The sequence below is a fragment of the Equus quagga genome, chromosome 2 (genome assembly GCF_021613505.1).
Source record: "Equus quagga isolate Etosha38 chromosome 2, UCLA_HA_Equagga_1.0, whole genome shotgun sequence".
Lineage (NCBI taxonomy): Eukaryota > Metazoa > Chordata > Mammalia > Perissodactyla > Equidae > Equus > Equus quagga.
The window spans coordinates 101,633,829-101,652,913 of record NC_060268.1 but is presented as its reverse complement, the minus strand read 5'-3'; the positions used below and the strand labels follow the sequence as shown (position 1 = coordinate 101,652,913).

General features: G+C 53.0%; 1 protein-coding gene across 1 annotated transcript in view; it reads left to right on the top strand.

Moving 5' to 3' along the window:
- Window positions 1-19,085, top strand: part of LOC124235188 (glutamate receptor ionotropic, delta-1-like) — a 217,297-nt gene that overhangs the window by 140,733 nt on the left and 57,479 nt on the right. Inside the window, exon 3 of the mRNA XM_046652797.1 lies at window positions 7,622-7,906. Coding sequence (XP_046508753.1) covers window positions 7,622-7,906 — 285 coding nt within the window. The remainder of the gene's footprint in view (window positions 1-7,621; window positions 7,907-19,085) is intronic.

Below are 19,085 nucleotides of genomic sequence, written 5' to 3'. Positions count from 1 at the left end.
TTGCCTGTGAAGCATGGACACCAATAGCACTTATCTTGCAGCATTGTTAGGAGTATTGAATGGTTCATTGCTCTGCTCTGCTGTACGGGGCGCTGGGCCAGGTGCTGGGAGGGCAAGCAGCATGCAGGTGCTTTTGCTCACGGGCTCCTGGTTCAGGAAATGAGACCAGCCTGCAGTGGCCACACAAAATAGTCCACGATTGCCAGTGTTGGTGGGTGGGATGCAGGAAGAGTAGGGTGGGGGAAGATTGGGGTCGTGGAAGGTTCTCTTGAGGGAGTGATGGTTACCCGCAAAAATCCAGAATGAGGAGTTAGGCAGACAGATGTGGGAAGCTAATGTGGACTTTAAGCAAGGACAGCACAGTCTGGTTGGTGTTTCAGGAAGGCCACTCCACTGCAGTGTGTAGACTAGGTAGGGTGTAGATTGGGGACTGGTTGGGTATGTGTGGGTCCCGTGGGGAGGGGATAGTGGTTTAGACCAAGGTGATGGCAGTAGAGATGGAGGAAACTTAACAGATCCAAGACATAGTTTGGAGAGAAAACATCCAGGACTTGCTGAAGGCTTGGGTGCAGAGGGTCAGGGAGAGAGAGGGTCAGCAACAAGTGGGTGGATAGGGCTGCCCCTTTACTGACCTTGAGTGACCAGGGGGACAGAATCACATCCCAGGAGCTCAGTGTTGACACGTCAAGTGGGAGTTGCCAAAGGACTCACCAAGGGAGACCCCTAGCTGGGGTCAGGAGCCTAGAGGAGGGTTGTGGGCAGGAACAATAATCATCAACAGGTCTGCCTATTTTACGTTTTTTTTTTTCTTTTTTTTGCTGGGGAAGATTCATCCTGAGCTAACATCTGTGACAATCTTTCTCTATTTTGCATGTGGATCATTGCCACATCACGGCTGCCAATGAGTGGTGTAGGTCTGCACCCAGGATCCAAACCTGGGCCACCATAGCGGAGCATGCTGAGCTTAACCACTAGGCCACAGGGCCAGCCCTTGGTTATTTTTTTTTTACACAAGGAGGGTTGATAATTCTGTACAGAGAGGACATGAGTGATGGCTCTGGGTCTGGGAGAAAGCAAGAGGTGGGAGCATCCAGAGCTCATGAGCAGGGCCAGCCTAAGACAGGGGAAGCTTTCTTCTTCAACTTTCACAGGCAACTTTCAGCACAGATGCAGGTAGGTGTGAAGATGTGGCAAGAAGTTGAGTGATGGTTTCTGTGTTTATCTATGGAGAATGAGGCAAGGTCATCACTTGAACTTGGGGGAGAAGTCTGGGTGGTTTGGGGAGGATGGCAAGGGAGGTGGTGGAGAGGGTGCAAGGTGAATGGCAGGGAGAGCCCTGTTGAGGTGGGTGACAACCTAGCCAGGGTCACATGTGGCTATGGATGTGGCTGTCTCTGACTCTCTGCTGTTTGCTCAGTCTTCGCTGTTGTGTGGAGAAGTGGGTGGGCAGGTGGATCCACCCTGGATTGAGCCTGGGTTGGGCTTTTAGCAGCCGTGTCTGTAAGGAGAGAGACGAGAGTGGGAGTGAGGGGGTGAGGGAGTCTGCAGTAGAGTGACTGTCATGTCAGACAGATGGACAGGAGACTAAACTGGATTAGGTGGGAGTGAGGAGTACACGCAGGAGGAAGTGAGTGGGAGAGCTGCTTAAGCAGAAGGTCAGCAGACAGGTGCTTATCCAGTCTGCTCTGTGCTCAAGAGGGAGGCGAGGCCTGGGTGACCCTCCCCATTGGGTGCCCGTTGATGGTGGGCAGCAAGCGAGGGGTCCAGGTGTTCCCGGGCCGGTGCTCCAGGGCCGGAGCTCCAGCACACACCTCTGTATGGCCCTGCCACCCATTTCCTCCAGTTTGTGGTTTTGTTTACCTTTTGAACATCTTAATAAAACATGAAGAAATGTTTTTTCTCTATGGATCAATAATTTACTGTGAGTTATGACAATACTAAATTTGGTCAATTATTCATCGACTATAAAGTATTTATAAATGCTACCTTAATTTAAAGCATTAGCCATTAGAATTCAAATATTCATAAAGCCGGTACCCACTTAAAGGAGGCAAGGAAGGGCACAGATAACAAGGATGGCCCGGGGGAGGCTGAGGGCTCTCGGCGGTTAAGATTATTGCAGTAATGAGGTGGCACCGGGAGACTGGCTTGTGGGGCAGGCTGAGGTGCAGAGTGCTTGCGGCTGGTCTGGCGGACCCCCTGGAGAGCTCATTCCTTCTGGGAGGGTAGGGCTGAGCCGGGGTCTGCCTTCTGCTGCCTGCTGAGGCCAGTGGAGGCTTGCCAGGCGTCCCTGAGGCGAGACCATCTCCACCAGGCTGCTTCCACCCAGGAAGAGCGCCCTCTCTTGCCTCGTCCATCTGGAAAAGTCCTATCATTCTTTAAGGAGCTACCTAGAGGCCAGGCAGCACATGAGGTTAGGGGGGCTTGGAGCGTCAGAGTAGCAGGGGCCACACAGGCAGATCTTGCCTGTTTGGGGACCACGCCTGGTCTTCCGGGAGGAACAGGTGTGCCCAGGTATGATGTGGTCGGGGCACCAGGTGGAAAGGAGGGCTGGGATGGTGGTGGCCAGCGTCATTGCCAGGAGGTGGCACGGGCCTCCTGGGGTATTGTTCCCCCCAACCTTGGCCTGAGAATTTTCTAGCACTCCTCATGGGCATGGGAAAGACTGGGCATGGGTCAGTGGTGGTGCCCAGCGTCACCTCAGTGTCTAAGGGCGCCTCTCTTATCTCCAGCAACCACCTGCAGGCACTGAGTTACTTGATGAGCCAAGGATTTGCCCTCGCAGAGAGAGGCCTTGTTTCTGCTTTCTGGCTCCTTCTCCAGGGCATGCGCTGTGGGGAGCTGCTCCAGGCGTTTCTATCCAAGGAAGGGTTGGGTGGAGCCAGCCCCCTGAATCCTGCGCTCTGTCGCTGCTGGCCACCATGTCTTCTTGGGATTGACTACGGAGGTGCCTGGTGGTCTGGTTCTGATGCTCTCCTTGCTGTTCACTCTCTGGCAATGTGGTCTTGGCCAAGCGTCCAGCCCTCTCTGTGCTTCAGTTTTCTCACCAGGGGATCAGAGAGCTCACCTGGGGAGAGGGTTACAGAGATCCCCTCTGTCCTATGATGTGGCCAGTGGTATGCCCGGCCCGTCCTACCCTGAGAGTCCCGTGTCTGGGGAAACCTGGAGCAGCAGAATGCTGACATCTCAGGGGCAGCTGGTGGGAATGTGATTGCGGGCTGTTGGGGGATGCTGGCGGAGCCCCATGCATCCTCTTGTCTGGGCTCAACCCCAGCTCTGAGCAGCTTCCTTCTTCCCCATTCCTTGGAAGCCATTGAGTGGCTCAGAGACCTTCACAGTGCCCCTGTGCTCTCCTAGGCCACCAAGCTTGGGGAAGGGGCCTCAAAGCTGCTCATTACATTCATCCTTACTTCTTCCTGGCCCGGCTGATGAGCCATTCTCAGAGAGCCCTTATCAATCCATCAAGCCTGCATTGTTATAGTCAAGAGAGAGATCAGCTTTATGACCACATGATATTGGAGGCAAAGAATTATAACAAAGGCTATTATCTTCTGGTGAGCTGCATAAACACCTCTAAGCTGGAGAGGCAAGAAGGGTGGTGACTTCTGCGTTCCTCCCACGCGCCAGGTGGTGCGAATGGCTCTTCATGTACAAAGACTTTTCATGGAATATACTCAACAGCCGTGTGAAGTGGGTGCCATCAACTCTGTCTGACAGGAAGAAACACAGAGGTCCAGAGAGGGCCAGCCCCTTGGCTGGTGTCCCACAGCGTGTAGTGGCAAGGCCTGGATTCAGACCCGGGGCAGTAGGACCCTGGCACTGGGGTCCAGCATCTCTCTCCTCAACTGGGGCATGACTTGTGTTACGTCCCATCCTGGGGATGAGCACGCAACCTGGATTGAGCTAATAGCTGATTTGGCTTTGATCTGATATATTTTGATCTTATTATTTTTATGTGAGCGGCCTCTAAATAACCATCATTTCCACAGTGCCCCAATTAGCAGGCCATTCATGGTGGATTGGAAATCGACGTGCATCAGGCCCCTCCATTAGTGCCTGCGAGAGGCTTCCAGCCTTAATTACCCACCCTGTTTACCGAGGAGGCCGGCGGGCGGCTTGAGGAGCTCTTGTGGTGCTGCAGGTGGCTGTGTGGGGGATGGGTCAGTGGTACCCACATCCATCGAGAGGGCTGTCTGTTGTCACTGTTTCTTGGCATCTGGGGCATGACTTGCGTGGGGACATTGATGGGGTGATGAGTTTGCCCAAGGAGACAGGCAGGACATGGACATCTCTTTAGCATCTTTTTGTGCATAGCACGGGGTTGGCACTTGGGGTCCATGTTCTCAGTGAGGGCTCCCAGAGCTCTGCTGGGTGCAGATTCTTATCCCCATTTAATGGAACATGGGGGTTCAGCAAGGAGGCATGCCCACAGCCGCACACGGGGGCTGATGGAGGAGCCCACACCCGAACTTGGGTCTGTGAGAGTCAAGTTCTCCTTCCTCCGCCCCCAGTGAGCACAGGCCCGGCCAAGAAGCTGATGTCTCTGGCTGTCAGCAGGGCTGGGGCAGGGGGGCCAGTCAGGCTCTTGTCTGTTCCCTGGGCACATTCCTGCTGCCCGGCCCTGTGTCTGTCACCCTGCCCCCCTCTTGCACGCTGCTTTCCCCCATCTCTCCTGGTCTAAATCCTTCTCTTCCTTTGAGGCCCTGACACCAACCCCTCAGGAGTTCACCTCCCTCTGGGTCCCAGAGGGCTTCCTCTTTCCTTCTCACAGGCCGAATTGTGGGGTCTGTCTCCTTGGTGGATCCTAAGCTCCTCAAAGATGGGGCCCGTGGTCACCCTGCTCTGCGTCTCCCTCCCTCGTCCTCAGTGGAGGGGTTTGCACATAGCAGGTGTGTTGAGTGTGTGAAACACACAGGAGGGAAGGAACCAGCCTGTGGTGAGCAGTGGGACTTGTGTCCAGATGGGGAAACTGAGGCTCAGAGAGGTTCAGTGACTTCAGAACCTGGTGTTTATGGAGTGGGATCAGGGACTGCCGTCAGAAGTCAGGTGATGACCTGGGAGGGAGTTGAGGGCGGGGGGTGAGTGACAGAGAGCCGAGACCCAGCAATGGCCACAGTGAGAGCTCTTGAGGCTGTTGACGGCTGGCACCCAGGGCTGGGGTTCCTGGATAACTTGATGCCCAGCGATGTACAGTTTATTTCATAAGGTTCCTTTTTAAAGTTACAAATGCAACGCACTGGCGTTAAAGAGTGTCTGTACGAGAGAAGAAAGAGAAATCCCTTCATTACGGAACCTTGACTTTTAGTGCTGTGTCTTGCCTTTTTCATAAACATGCTTTCTACTTGTTGTAATTCTACCAGTGGTAATCCTGGTGAGCGTATACTTTTGTGTCCTGGTTTTGTCACTTAGCCACCTCTCAGGAGTGTTTTTAGACTGGATGGCATCTCAGTACAGCCCTGACTGTTATTTGTCGTGTGGTCTCACAACTTGTTATGTGGAAAAGGGAGGCAATGACGCCTACCCTCCACGATGTCATGAGAGTAATGTGAATTCGTGTATGTAAAGTACACGACAGACGGTTTGGCACAGAGAAAATTCTCACAAAATAGTCCCTCCTCCTACATAGCTTCATACTTATCGATTATTTTCCTTTTCTAAAGGAATTATCTGTTCATGACACGACATTTTGGCAAAATATGAAAAAGAGGGAAAATCACTCCTAAACCTCTTCTAAAATGCAGTTAGTTTGGACTTTTTGCAACAGTTCCTTCTGGTCTTTGTCTCATGCCTTTGAGTTTTATTTAACTGAAATCATAAAATACTTAGAATTTTGTATGATTTTCACATAACTTTTTTATGACAAGCACGTTCCCGTGTTATGGTAGTATCTTCATAAATAGTTTTAAAGGCTGCATATGCTTTCAACAAATGGGGCACTTTTATGACCACTCACCAATTTGCATGTTTTAAGTCATTAGCAATATTTCAAGAGTATGGATAAGTGTCTTTGGAATGCGTTTGGAGCTAAAGCCATTCCCATGGTTTGGATGGGTGCCCAATGGGGAATTATTGATGGAGGCTCTTTGAGTGAGCCTGCAGGCATCGGGAGCCTGCAAGACTGCCCAAGGGAGACTGACTCCATCTCCAAGGCTCTTGGGAGCCGCCCAAGGGCTTTCAAACAGGAGCATGACACGATGGGATTTCTGTTTAGGAGAGAACTTGCTGGCCGTGTGAAGCCTAGATGGGAGGGGCTGGAGCATTTGGGTGCCTGCGTGATTCCCAAGAGACACTTGGGAGAATCTCTTGTTTAACCACCCCAGCCCCTGTCTTGTGTTTAGAGGCCAAGGGTGCGGCAGGGGGAACCACGGGCGTCTGAGTTATCATCCTGCTGATGCTCATCAATGTGCGAGGCGAGCATCCTCGCATGGGGAGCAGCTCACCTTTGGTGTTTGAAAGTGTGGAGGGGTCTTCCTCCTTCTGCACCTTCCCTGCTTCCCAGGCCTTGCTTCTTGGGGTTGCTTCCCCTGCTCTCGTCTCCTCCTCTCAGCCTTGTCTGAGGCATTGCATAAACCCAAGGGCTCTCAACCAAAGGAACCGCGTTGTCAAAGTTGTTCAAAAGTCTGCCGTCTGCAGCAGATGGCCTGCTGACATTCACAGGCTGTGTTTGGAAACCGCATCTGCTCCCCCACATTCCTGCCATCACATAAAGCATTATTAATAAATGTTTGCTTCAAAATTGGTGCAGTGGGTTGCAGTGTTGGGAGGTGCATCCTTTCTGCCAATTGGTCTGGTGTCCCCAAAAGGTGGAAGTGCGTGGGCAAAAGGGGCGCCCCTCGCGGTTGCTGGATGACTTCGAAAGGCGAGCCCTGAGTGCAGCCACCCTAGAAACGGCTGCTGGCGCCTCTTCCTGCTCCTCCTCTGTGCCCCATAACTGCCTGAGCTGCGGGAGCGTCTCCCTGTGTTATTGTCAAGTGGCTTTTGAATAATCCTGGGCTTCTGGAACCAACTGCTTCATCTGGGGTTTGACCCAGCATTTTTATGATATGCATCAAGTCGACTTGGCCGGAAGACCTCGAGTTTCTGTCTTTTATTTTTGCCTGCAGCCGGGGTCCTCTGGGGTAAGCGTCTTCCTGGCTTTCCGATGTAATTCATTCCGGAATCTTCAGTCCCAATCAGTTCAGTTCAGCCAACAGTTGTAGAGCACATAGTGTATTCCTGGCCTGTGGCCTGGCTTTGGGGATGCACAGATCAACAAAGTGAGTTCTTGGCTCCTAAGGGGCCCACAGCCCGGGTGGGAAACAGGATGGCTAATTTAGCAGTGCCCATTTCTGCTCTGCCATCCCTCCTTGGATAGTGAAGGGCAAATGATTTTGCCTTTGCTGAGCTTTGTTTCCTCATCCGTTGAATGGGCACGAGATCGCAGCATCACTGAGGGCATCTGTGAGATGGTACATGGGAGAGCCGCTGGCCTGGCGGGGGATGGGTTCTCGGTCCCTGGAGGGAGGCGGCGTTTCTTGGGGCCTCCTGGCACGAACTGCGGGGCATGGGCCGTGTGAATGGAAGTGAACGCCGCATTGCCCTCTTACTGACTCCTTTCTCTCTCTCTCCCCTCTCTTTCCAGCCTGTGACCTCATGACCCAGGGGATTTTGGCCTTGGTCACGTCCACCGGCTGCGCGTCTGCCAACGCCCTGCAGTCCCTCACAGACGCCATGCACATCCCACACCTCTTTGTCCAGCGCAACCCGGGGGGGTCGCCACGCACCGCCTGCCACCTGAACCCCAGCCCTGATGGCGAGGCCTACACGCTGGCCTCCAGACCACCCGTGCGCCTCAACGACGTCATGCTCCGGCTGGTGACAGAGCTGCGCTGGCAGAAGTTTGTCATGTTCTACGACAGCGAGTATGGTGAGTTGGGCACGGGGCAGGGGCAGGGGCCGCTCTGGGGCTCCAGTGGAGGCATGGACGGGTGCTGGGGGACCTGTGAGCTGGGCCGTCACCCGTGCTGGACGAGCACTTTGGAGCGGGGCCGGTGTAGACAGTGGTTGGTGGTCTGAGCTGAGTGGCTCTCGAGGTGGTAGGGCCCCACCTGGAGCTTCGTGACTCGGGGAAGAGCTGCGAAAACAGATCCGTAGACAGAGCTAAAGTTGCCTAGCAACAACACCTTATCATGACAGCTGAAGTTTGAATCTTCTTAGAGTTTTCAATAAAATATTAATAAACTGCTGGCAGGGATCCGAAGGGCTGCGCGCAGGCAGTGGTGGAGGCCGGCCAGCGTGTGTCCTCCTGGCAGCCCCCTCTCCAGGCAGTGCCCCTCACGCTGGATGGTCGCCTGGCTTTCCCAGCTCCCTGCCTCCCTCTGCCGTGGTCTGCACTCAGTTTCAGTGTCTCAGGTTGGGACAAAGGTCAGAGGGAGGGACTCCCTGAGTGCCATGGGGCCAGGCTGGGGTTGTGTGGGGCTGGGGACACTGGTGGTGGCTGGACATGACTTCTCTGAAGACCTTTCATATGAAAAAAAAAAAACCATAATTTGCTTTTTAGGAAACCAGAAAAATGGGCTTTGGAGAAATAGGTTCAGATTTCCTCATGGCAGCTCTGTAAAACACCAGCCCCAGGATAAGACGGTTTCTGCATTATGTGGTTGTTTCCTTTTTGAAAGAAGCCAGGATTTGAACCCTGAACAGGTTATTTCATCTCTTTTTTTAAGGTTGGCCCTGAGCTAAGATCTGTTGCCAATCATCTTTTTTTTCTCCCCCTCCCCAAAGCCCCCCAGTACATAGCTGTATATTCTAGTTGTAGGTCCTTCTGGCTCTGCTATGTGGGACGCCGCCTCAGCATTGCCTAATGAGCGGTGCTAGGTCTGCGCCCAGGATCCGAACTGGAGAAACCCTGGGCCACCGAATTGGAGCACGCAAACTTAACCACTCCGCCACAGAGCTGGCCCTATGTGTTTTTTTTTTTTAAAACTTAGTATTTTGAGATAATTGAGATTCACATGTACTCTAGAGAAATAATACAGAGAGATCCCGTGCACCCTTTACCCAAGTTCCCCAATGGCAACATCTTGCATAACTGTCATACAGCATCACAGCAGGATTTGACACTGACGCAGTCCGTGGGCCTTGCTCACATTCACCAGTTTACATGTACCTGGGTGTGTGGAGTCACGTCTGTGCAGTTTTATCACATGTAGAGTCATGTGACCATCACAGTGAGGATGCAGAACGGTCCCCCTGAGGTCCCTGTGCTATTCTTTCATAGCCACAGCCACTCACGTTACGTGTCAGTAAAGGGTGTGGGGGCCTGGTGAGGGTTGGCAGCCCCATAGCTGGGCCGGGATAGAATGAAATGGGCCCTCAAAAGTCCTGCTTTTGTCTCTTGGGGAAACACTTCCTTTGCCAAGAATGTAACTAAGAAGAGAAATCAGCATATGTTTGCATTTGCCTAAATACTCTGCTTCTCCAAGACCGGAATGTCGTCCTCAGCTCTTGAGCAAATATGCTGCTTGGAGTCTTCCAGGAGGAACTGAAAGAGCAAACAGTCACTGTGTTGAAATAAAGATGAGGTGGGATGAGGATGAGGGTGGCCCGGGGCTCTGGGCGCTTGAGGTGGACTCTGTCCAGGACCTGGCCTCTCCCTCCCACCCCCGCTCAATCCCTGGCTCTGGGGAAGAGTTGGAGCCTGTGTCACAGCCCTGAGGAGCCCAGAGGGCATCTCCCAGGGGCCCAGCCTTCTCCTGAGGACCCTTTGTGCTTGTGGGTCAACCCTGACATCAGATCTACTCTAAGGCTGGACGCTGTGGGGAGTTGTGGACACTGCCAGGGCTGGAGGATGCTGTGGTCCAGTGTCTGCAGGCCCTTCCCACCTCACTTCTCTTGCTACCTTTGCTCCCCTTCTGCCCTGGCCTCTCAAAACTCTTCAACCCCTGGTTCTCCTCAAGGCCTTGAGGTGGGTTTGGTGGGAACCTCAGCCATGGGAGGCAGGCATCAGTTCTCCAGCCTGCCCACTCCATCTGGGCTCCTGTAATTCTTACAGACTGAATGATACCTGATGGCACTTGCTCACACTCCTTGTTTGCTTCTTATTCTACCCCTTACCACCACTCAGCTCAAGAATCAAGTCCTCAAGGAAGGATGCCCTGATCCCCACCTGTCTGCAGCCTCTTCTCTTTCCCATGGAGCTGGCTCCTTGGTTACATGATCTCGCAGACACACATCTCCTTCCCTCGGCCTGTGCTCAGCATATCCAGACATGCTCAGGAGGGCTAATCCTTGAGGAACACTTTACTCCCCTCCAAGGCTGTGAGCTCCAGGAGAGCAGGGGCCATGTACTCTCACTGCTGTGTGCCTGCTGCTTAGCACAGTGTCTGGCACAGAGTAGGCTCTAAGAAATTGTCACTGGGGATGAACCACCTCATTTCTGAGGATGTGGAGTTTTCAAACAATTTTCACAGAAGACAAAGTAGAAATGGGAGAGAGACAAGGGCGCAGCATGGTCTGACCTCTGAGGTCGGGTAGGTGGCTAGGAAACACAGGTGTCATTCTGTGGGCGCGCTATCCTGCCCCTCCCCTCTCCTCTCCCACCCAGAACCACCAATCAAATAAAAAAGTGTGCCCCTCTTTTCTGACATGGACCGCCTTTGCTCCCTTTGCTGGGGTTGAAGTGAGTTTGCAATCAGACTGGCCTTTATCAGTAATTTCATAGAGATGCAAGGTGACCAATGCCTTTCTGGTGGACCACAACAGGTGACTGGGTGGCCTTGAAGGCTGTGTTGGGAAGGATTCTGAGGCTGTATGTGGACTCAGCAATAGAAAGTGCGGGAGAGTGCTCTGTGCAGGAGAGAGACTGATTCAGATCTGGAAGGTGGGGCAATCCAGCACCTGGGAGCCGCCATTCCTTCGGCTGCCGCTGTCCAGGGTGCTGACCCATTTGGCTTCAGGCTCTTTGGAGGCCAGAGCTCTTTCATCAGATTCTGTGCACAACCTTCTGCTTTTGCCTGCCTTGGTGACCAGACCCCTGATTTGACAACCTTTAGGGCCAGGTTTCTTCCCCAAGACGTTCCCTATACAACTTTTACCACGTCAACTCCTGCTACTTGTCCTGGCCACGTTCCTCATGCACAGCCCGACCTCTCCCGTTTTCCAACATGCCTTGTGTTAGGCAAGCTGAGACTGTGGATCCCACGTGTTGTTTGATGCAGCACATCAAGCCCCAGGAGTTTGGGGTGTGGATGCTCCATTGGCATGGCTGGCATCGGCCTGTCCGAGGGCTGTGGGGAGATTTATGTTGCTGATACGCCCAAGACAAATGGTGCCTCCAGAGCTCCTCAGGGCCCCTCCTCCACCCCACCTCTGCAGCACTGGCTGCAATTGAGCCCAATTAAAATGCAAATTGAGTGTAAAGACTGTTTCATTCCTTCCAAAGTCAAACACAAGTGGTTTGGGGATAGAGGGGCTTTTTTTTTTTTGGATGCTGGTTTGCCAGTATCTTTACATACATTATTTCGTTTAAGCCGTTCCATAACTCTCTCAGGTGGGATTACCGCTGCATTTTACAGATGAGGAACGTGAGGTTCAGAGAGGTTCTTTTCGACTTTAATGCCCATACACTTAGCCAAGACGCCATCCTATTCTGTAATCTGAGGCTCGCTAGGCTCCAACTCCCTTCCTCTGTCTCCAGCCATGAAGAGTTGATGGAAAGAAGGAGGGAGAGATGGTTGGGAATGGACTTGGCATGCCCCAGGCTGCTGTGATCACTCACTTTAGTGAATGTCATACATAAGGTCCCACCCTTGCTGGGCGAGGCCTGATCCTTTCTCACTTTAAACCCAAGAATGACCTGCCCTGGGTGGAGCCTGAGGACTGAGCATTTGGGTCAAGAGTCAAGGGCCAGAGGAGCAAAAGTCTTGGGTCCTAAGACAGAACTTGGCAGAGGGGCAAGAGAGGAGTTTGTATGTATATGGTTTAGAAAATGCAAGATGTGCCATTTGGTAAAATTCCATCGAAAATACTTGTATGTTTGTTGTGACAGCGAGATGAAAAATAAAAGAGAAGCTGACATTTGGGAGAGAAGAATCTGTAACATTAAAATACCAAAAGTTTGGATTGAACAGAACAGAGAACTTTCTGACTTGCCACTTCAAATTCTGGGATATTCATTTCTGTGTTGGGGGGTGGGGTGGGTGCTAGAAGCTGCAGCGATAATTTCTCTCCAGTGAATACATTTAGATGAGGGGTATAGTCATGATAGGATCTTAGAAATCATTGACTCATTCATTCAACAAATATTCACTGAGTCCCCACCACATACTATTATTTTGCTAGGCATTCATTTTAGATGAAGAAACAGATGGCTGGAGTAACTTGGCTAAAGTTGCACAGGGCTGGGATATGAAGCCAGGACCACAGGGCTCTTTCCTCCATAGCATCTCTGGGGTGTGGTAGTCCCTTCTTGACCTCTGGGCTAGCTTGCAGGCCTGGGGTGGGTTGGGAGCTGGGATTCCACAGAAACAAAAGCTCAGGGCTCTGCATGAGTGGCCATTGTCTATTTGTGCCTGTGGTGACTTCTCTGAGTTTCACCTTCCTCGTCTATGGACTGGGCATGGCAGTTTATGAGCTTCTAGGGTAAGGCACCTGGCAGAGTGCCTGGCACATGGCAAACAGCCTCTATGATAATAACAAACCGGGTATGGGAACCAGGAGTGGCAGGAGTTGGCGTTCTTCTCTCCCAGGGCTGGGGATGGAACCAGGGCCTTTGTAGAGTCTTGGCACAAGATATTTGGCTGTTTTCCTCTCCACCCTGGCTCAGGATTATTCTTAAGTATAGTGGTTAGGGGCGTGGGCTCTGGAGCAGCCTGCCTGGGTTGAATCCTGGCTCGGCCTCTATAGCTGTGTGATATTGGGCAAGTCACTCAACCTCTCTGTGCAACAGTTTCCTCATTTGTAAAATGGGAATAAGATAATCATCTGTGCCCAATGTGGTTGATGTCTAGATTCAGCTAGTTAGTACATGCAAAGGCCTTAGCCAAGAGCCCGGCACATGCTAAGTGCTCACAAAGACATTTACTTAGGAACTGTGCCCAGCAGCCGCCCTTTGCGGTCGGTTCTCTCTTGGCCTCCGAGCTATTGCATCTCTGTTGTGGCTTGCTCTGTGCCCCATCGCATCTTGGTTGTGTTCTTGGTACTCGGGGAAGCAGAGAGAGCTTGGGGGTCGGCTCTCTCGCCGGTGGGGGGCATCCAGGTCCCCCGGCAGTGGGGCTGAGCTGCTGGCCTCCCCGTGGTCTCCCTGCCCGGTCACCATCGCACCTTCCGAGCTGGACGGCCCGACTGGTTCCCATGGCAAATGTCCGCCAGCCGTTGGCCCGCACCCCCGAGTCTTGCTGAAGTGAAACTCCACAGAAGAAAGAGAATTACGAGGACAAATCCTATTTTAATCCATGCTCCGCGGCGCCACCGTCTCCTTCCCAGCCCCTGGCAAAGCAGACCAGACGCCTGAACCGCGTGGCGAGCCGTCTCATTAATGACGCACATCATATCATTATGGCATTAGTTTAAGTGGAAGGAACAAATACTTTTTTCCAGACAAAATGAGTAAGTGAGTTTAATTGCTAGGAAACCTACCGGGAAGTTTGACAATAACTTTCCCGGGACGAGTGTTTTGCGTTTTTGTTCTTCGATCTAATTACAAAGCGACTGTACTTGGGGGCACGTTAATTGTACCGTTTGCTAGAAGATTAAAGTTCATTAACTCTGAAGTTCCCTCACCGCCCTGTCAGATTGCAGAGCGCGTCTGGGGACACGAGGAGATGCCCGAGGCCACTGTGGATGGAGGACAGAGAGGTGAGGCTGCACAGCCCCACAAACGTCCCCAGGTCTGGGAGGACCATTGGCCCTAGAGTGGTCCCTCGTCCTTCTCTCAGTGAAGTGGAATATTGTGTCCTCTTTCAGGTCTCAGTTGAATCATCTACCCACCTGTTGGGGAGAGCACAGCTCTTTCCCGATAGGATCCAGCAGTGTCAGGAGAGTGCCTTCATTTTTTGAAATGAACTATATTGAGGCATAATTGACACGTGATAAAACGCATTCATTAGATGTGTACTGTTTGATGGGTTTTGACAAACATATGCACCAGCATAACCATTCCAGTCGAGGTGCAGAACATTGCCAGGGATAGAAATGTCTTTGTTTTGAAGAGACAAAATTGTAGGTCACTTGTCCGTGGCCCCTGTCACTCCGGCACTGGTCGGTGGCCACAGGCCCCAGGTCTGGAGCCCATGTGCAGCATTCTTGTAGCTGCCTTCTCCTCCTCTGACAGGGTCTCAGGACCCTGGAGTGTCAGTGTGGTGGCCAGGAGAGAGGGAGCAGGACAGGGAGGTGGAAGGCAGGGAGGGTGGGGGGCCAGGGAAGCCCTTTGGCAGCCATGCTGGCACTCGGGCCGAAACCATCTCCAGCTGGGAAGAGAGCCCTGACCGTCTGTTCACTGGCCAGACCTGGCTCCTCATCCCTTGCCAAGCCACGCCCGGCACCTCCTTGGGAGGTGGCGTTTGGATGGTTATGAACACAGGCTTCAGTGTCAGGACTAGGTTCAAGTCCCTGCTCTATTGCTGACTGCATCCTGGGTGAGCGACATCCCCTTGGAGCCTTGGTGTCTTGGTTTGTGAGATGGGTTCACAGCACCGCCCCGCTAGGCTGCTGGCCCTCAGCACGTGCTCAGCCCGCAGTAGCAGAGGGAGAGCTTTGTGCTTTAAAGTTTTCCTTTGCCTTTTGCAAAGGGATCTCAGCTGATCCCACCCAGTGCTGAAGAAGCCTTTTCAGAGACCTGGGCAGTGGGTTTCTCTTGCCAGTTGCTCAGCACTGTCTGGGCTGGGTGGGGGCTGTGGCAGGGGCCTGTGGCAGGGGCCTGTGGAAGGGAGGTGGTGGTCTTGCTTGGCTTGTGTCCAGATAGCATCTCTAAGACAGCTTTAGGATATCTTTCCCCTTGGGGGGTCTTGGGAGGCAGGAAGGCTCCGGGAGCACCCTGTGATGATGTTTCCCTGTGAGGTGTCCTGTGGGAACCTCAGATGTTAATCTGATGGTCCACTGTGCCCACCGGCACTTTCTGCTCTGCACTGGAGTGACAGCCACTGTCCTTAGTGTGGGCATCCATGCCCTGCCCACTGTCACTTCCTCTCATCCCTCCACCCTGTCCACTCCTCTCCAGCTCCTTGCTGCTCCATGGGTATGCCATGTGCAGTCCCTCCAGCCTCAGGACCTTTGCACTGGCTGTTCTCTCTGTGTGAACACTCCTGCTGCAGATGTCTGCAGACTGCTTCCTCACCTTCAGGGCTTTGCTTCAATTCCGTCTGCCCCAAGAGTCCCCTCACCCACTCACTCAAAAATGGAACTCCCTTTCCTCTTGACACCCCTTTCCCCCTTCCCTGCCTTATTTTTTTTTCATTGAATTTACTGCCATTTACTTATTTTTTAGTGTTTGTCTTTTCCCAACTAGAATGTGAGTTGCGCACAGGCAGTGATTTTGTCTGTCTGGTTGAAAGATGCTGCAAACCCTGTATGCAGAACAACACCTGGAACAGAGGAGATGCTCTATAAATATTTGATCTATATTTTGGGGTGTTTCATTGCCTATTTATTCTTCCAGGAAGCATTTGTTTCTTTATTTGAGATTCCTAAATACAGCAGTCATCCACGACTTCTACGGTGTCCAAAGATGTATGACGGCAAAGCCTGGGCCGCCTCTGCTCCCACCAGTCAAGCAGCGTGTTCAGCCATCTGAGATTCTGTCCACACCTCCCTCCTTGGCAAGCGTGCAGGGAGTGCCTGTGGACCCAAGGGCCAGGGCTGGGTGAGAGTTTAAATGGGTTTGGCCCTTGAGAGAGACTACTGTTTCATGGGAAGAACGAACACAAAATACATGTTTCTATCACAATGGGATGGCAGTAGTGGCCGCCGAGGTTTTGTGGGTGAGCCTGTCGGAAGACTCAGGTCCTATTCCTGCCTCAGCCTTTTTCTAACTTATCTTTGGGCGTGTTGACAAATCTTTCTCATCCTTAGTTTTTCTCATTTCGGTAGTGAGGGTAATAAAAATGCCTACCTCAGAGGCTTCTTGGGTTGTTGAAATGCAATGAAATGATGGATCTGAGAGGGATCGCGCTCCCTGTGGTCCTGACCATTCTCATTTTTCTTCCTGTTCCTTCAGTACCCGGGACAGCACCGGGTGTGCTGGCCCCTGATGGAGCCCAGCGCTTCGCTCTGAAGCTACAGCTCGGGACTCGGGCCAGGGAGGCAGTGGGTTTTGAATTACAGCCGGGAGCAAGGATGGGTTTGTCAGGTAGAGGAGGGAGGAGGGAAATTCCAGGTAGAGGAAAGCTGTGTGTAAACCATCAGGGTGTGAAACAGCATCGTGTGTTCGAGAGGGAGGAGGGCTTGGAGTGCCAGCAGCTTATACCGCGAGAGCTGGGAAGTGATGGAAGGCATCAATGAGAGGGGTGGACGGGGGCTGTGTCACGCAGACTCAGGTGGTCTGGCCAGGGGCATCTGAGTGGTCGATTCATCCCGTCCCATGTAGGATTTTTCCTCTTCTGATGTAAGGTGCATGCTGTGCCGTCGAGGCTTGCCCTGCTGTAGGAACTCTGCTGTCTAGTGCCATGTTCAGGAACAGAAACCTGTTCTCCTTGGTTGCGATATGACAAGGATGAAACTGCTGGTACATTGTGTGGCCAGTTCCCCCTTGTAAGAAGCCTGGAGGTTTTGATTTAGGGGCAGCTGGCCCCCTTGACCCCCGTGTATCCCCCTGGAAGCTCTGGAAATGGCGACAAGCCCACTTGGAACCAGAAGATGGGGGTCATGCCCCACATGGCCAGTTTCCCTGTGGGTAGCACTGTGTCTCCTCTGTTTATCCAGTTCCTTGCTGGATAAACTTGACGTGGTGCCCGTGAAGGCTTGCCTGCTGCCACCCCTGTCCAGGGCGGGAGCCTCCGTGTGAGCCTGGCATGCTGTCTTTCCATTTAGGGTTTGTTTTGGGTTGCCCCATCTTCCCATTTACTTCCTTGTTCGTTTATTTCCTGCACATGTCCAGAGAGGGTTCTCCGAGGCTTCTAATGAGGTTTAGAGAGACCATGAGGTTGAGAAGTCTGCAGTCAGAAAGTCAAGATGATGCTGCAGTGGCCATGCTGGCGGGCAGGGTGGCAGGGCACTGTGGTCACGCTGTCCTGGCAGCCAGAGTGAAGAGGGAGGAAGCCACGCGTACAGGGCCCCCGTCCTTGTCCTCAGGAAGGCAGAGGCAGGGCGCCTCGCTCTTCAGCAGGGCCAGGCTTCTCCAGCACCCCCAAGCATTCCCCCAGAAGGAGCTGACCTCCACAGGGGAGACCCAGACAGGATGGGTGGTCACCCGGCTCAACTTTAAAGCAAAGGTGGGTTTTGTTGGGTAGTTCCTCAGCTGAGCACGGTTCGCTGACTGCGGTGTGGCCGTCTCATGGCCTAGCGGGTCCCAGGCTGGAACTCGCTATCCCCAGTGGAGGGTAGGGGTTGGATTGTCCCCCCCCACACCTCAGGGAGCTTCCTTTGGGCTCACCTTGAAAATAGCCGTGGAGTCCTGTTCTGGCCTTCTTTGCTGCCCACTGATGAGGCCTCCTGCATCTAATCAGTCCAGTAGCATTAGACAGGTGACCACTGACTTCCAGAGGCTGTGAGGCCTTGGGGGCTGCAGATGAGTGAGGCAGGTGTGGCCTTTGTGCCCTTGTCCCCAGTGGGAACTGCCATAAGCGGGCATGAGGGTCATGATGGAGGCCATGCTGTGAGGGAGCTATGACAGAGCCTAGGAAGACCTTCTGGAGTCGAGTCGAGTCCTGATGGAGTGAGAAGGGCTGAGCAAGGGGGAGGGCAATGTGGGCAGCTGTCGGGGGCCCAGGGTTGGTGAGAGCAGGGACGTTCTAGAAGCTGGAGGAAACTAGGCCTGGCTGGAGTCTGGGATCAGGGACTGGAACACGGAAGGGAGGGGCTGCATATTCTCAGAGCAATGGGGAAACATGGAAGGGTAGGTTGCTCCGCTCTGTTTTCTTGGCGACTTTTCCTTTGAAATTATTTTTTATTGTGCAAGTAATACATCAAATGGATATGTTCTTGTTGAAAAAGTATGGACAGTATAGGCTTTTAAGATGAAAAGTATAAACGCCCTCTAGGCCCCCTCTCCCTCCTCCTCCCCTCCCCGTCTTCCTCTCCAGGCGTGAGTAAGGCCTTTCCTGGTGTGTCACACGTGCACGCAGATGTTCAGGGTCACGAACGGGGTGGTTTCGAAAACAGAAGCGGGATCCCGCCGTCCGCATCGTCATTCTGTGCTGGGCTTCTCACTTGTGCTTCAGAGCCGTCCCTGCCTGTCGGTCCGTTGGTTCTCCCTTGTTCTCCTTACCTGCTGCCCCATGTTCCGCAGGGGACTGTGGCCTTTGTGCACCCATTTCTGCGTTTAGGTCATTTCCAGTTCCTTTGGTCTTGCAAGCAGAGCTGCAAAGCACACCCTTGACGTCACAGCCCCGTGCACCCGTCTCCCTATCTCTGCAGGGTGGATTGCTAGTAAGTAGAGTTGCTGACTTTCAGGGGCCTCTGCATTTTCCAGTTAGGAAGCTGGAAAGATAGTGGGGAGGTGCCAGCTACTGAAATAAGGCAGGCAGGAAGGGAAGTGTTCTGGAGGAGACCAGACCCTGTTCTGGTCCCTGTTTCTTTGATGGCTTGGAGGGAGGTAAGTTCTTAGATGTTGTTGCCCAGAAGAAGTGTGGTTCGGCAGAAAGTCAGGGACAAAATCCAAAGTAAGAGAAGCAGGTGCAGCTGGGCATGGGTCCTCCTAGCTCGGCAGCCTCTCTTGTGAGAAATGACTTGAGAATTGAGTTAGCCGCAGGTTGGTGGGGGTGGGCAGGGGGAAGGAGATGGTCCCTGTGGTGTGTCCTGCTCTGAAGGGACCACGTCTGTCTGGTGGGTTGGAGCTGAGCTGACAAGAGTGCAGACAGGGGGCTGACCCGGTGGCGCAGCGGTTAAGTACACATGTTCTGCTTCGGCGGCCTGGGGTTCACTGGTTCGGATCCTGGGAGCGGACATGGCAC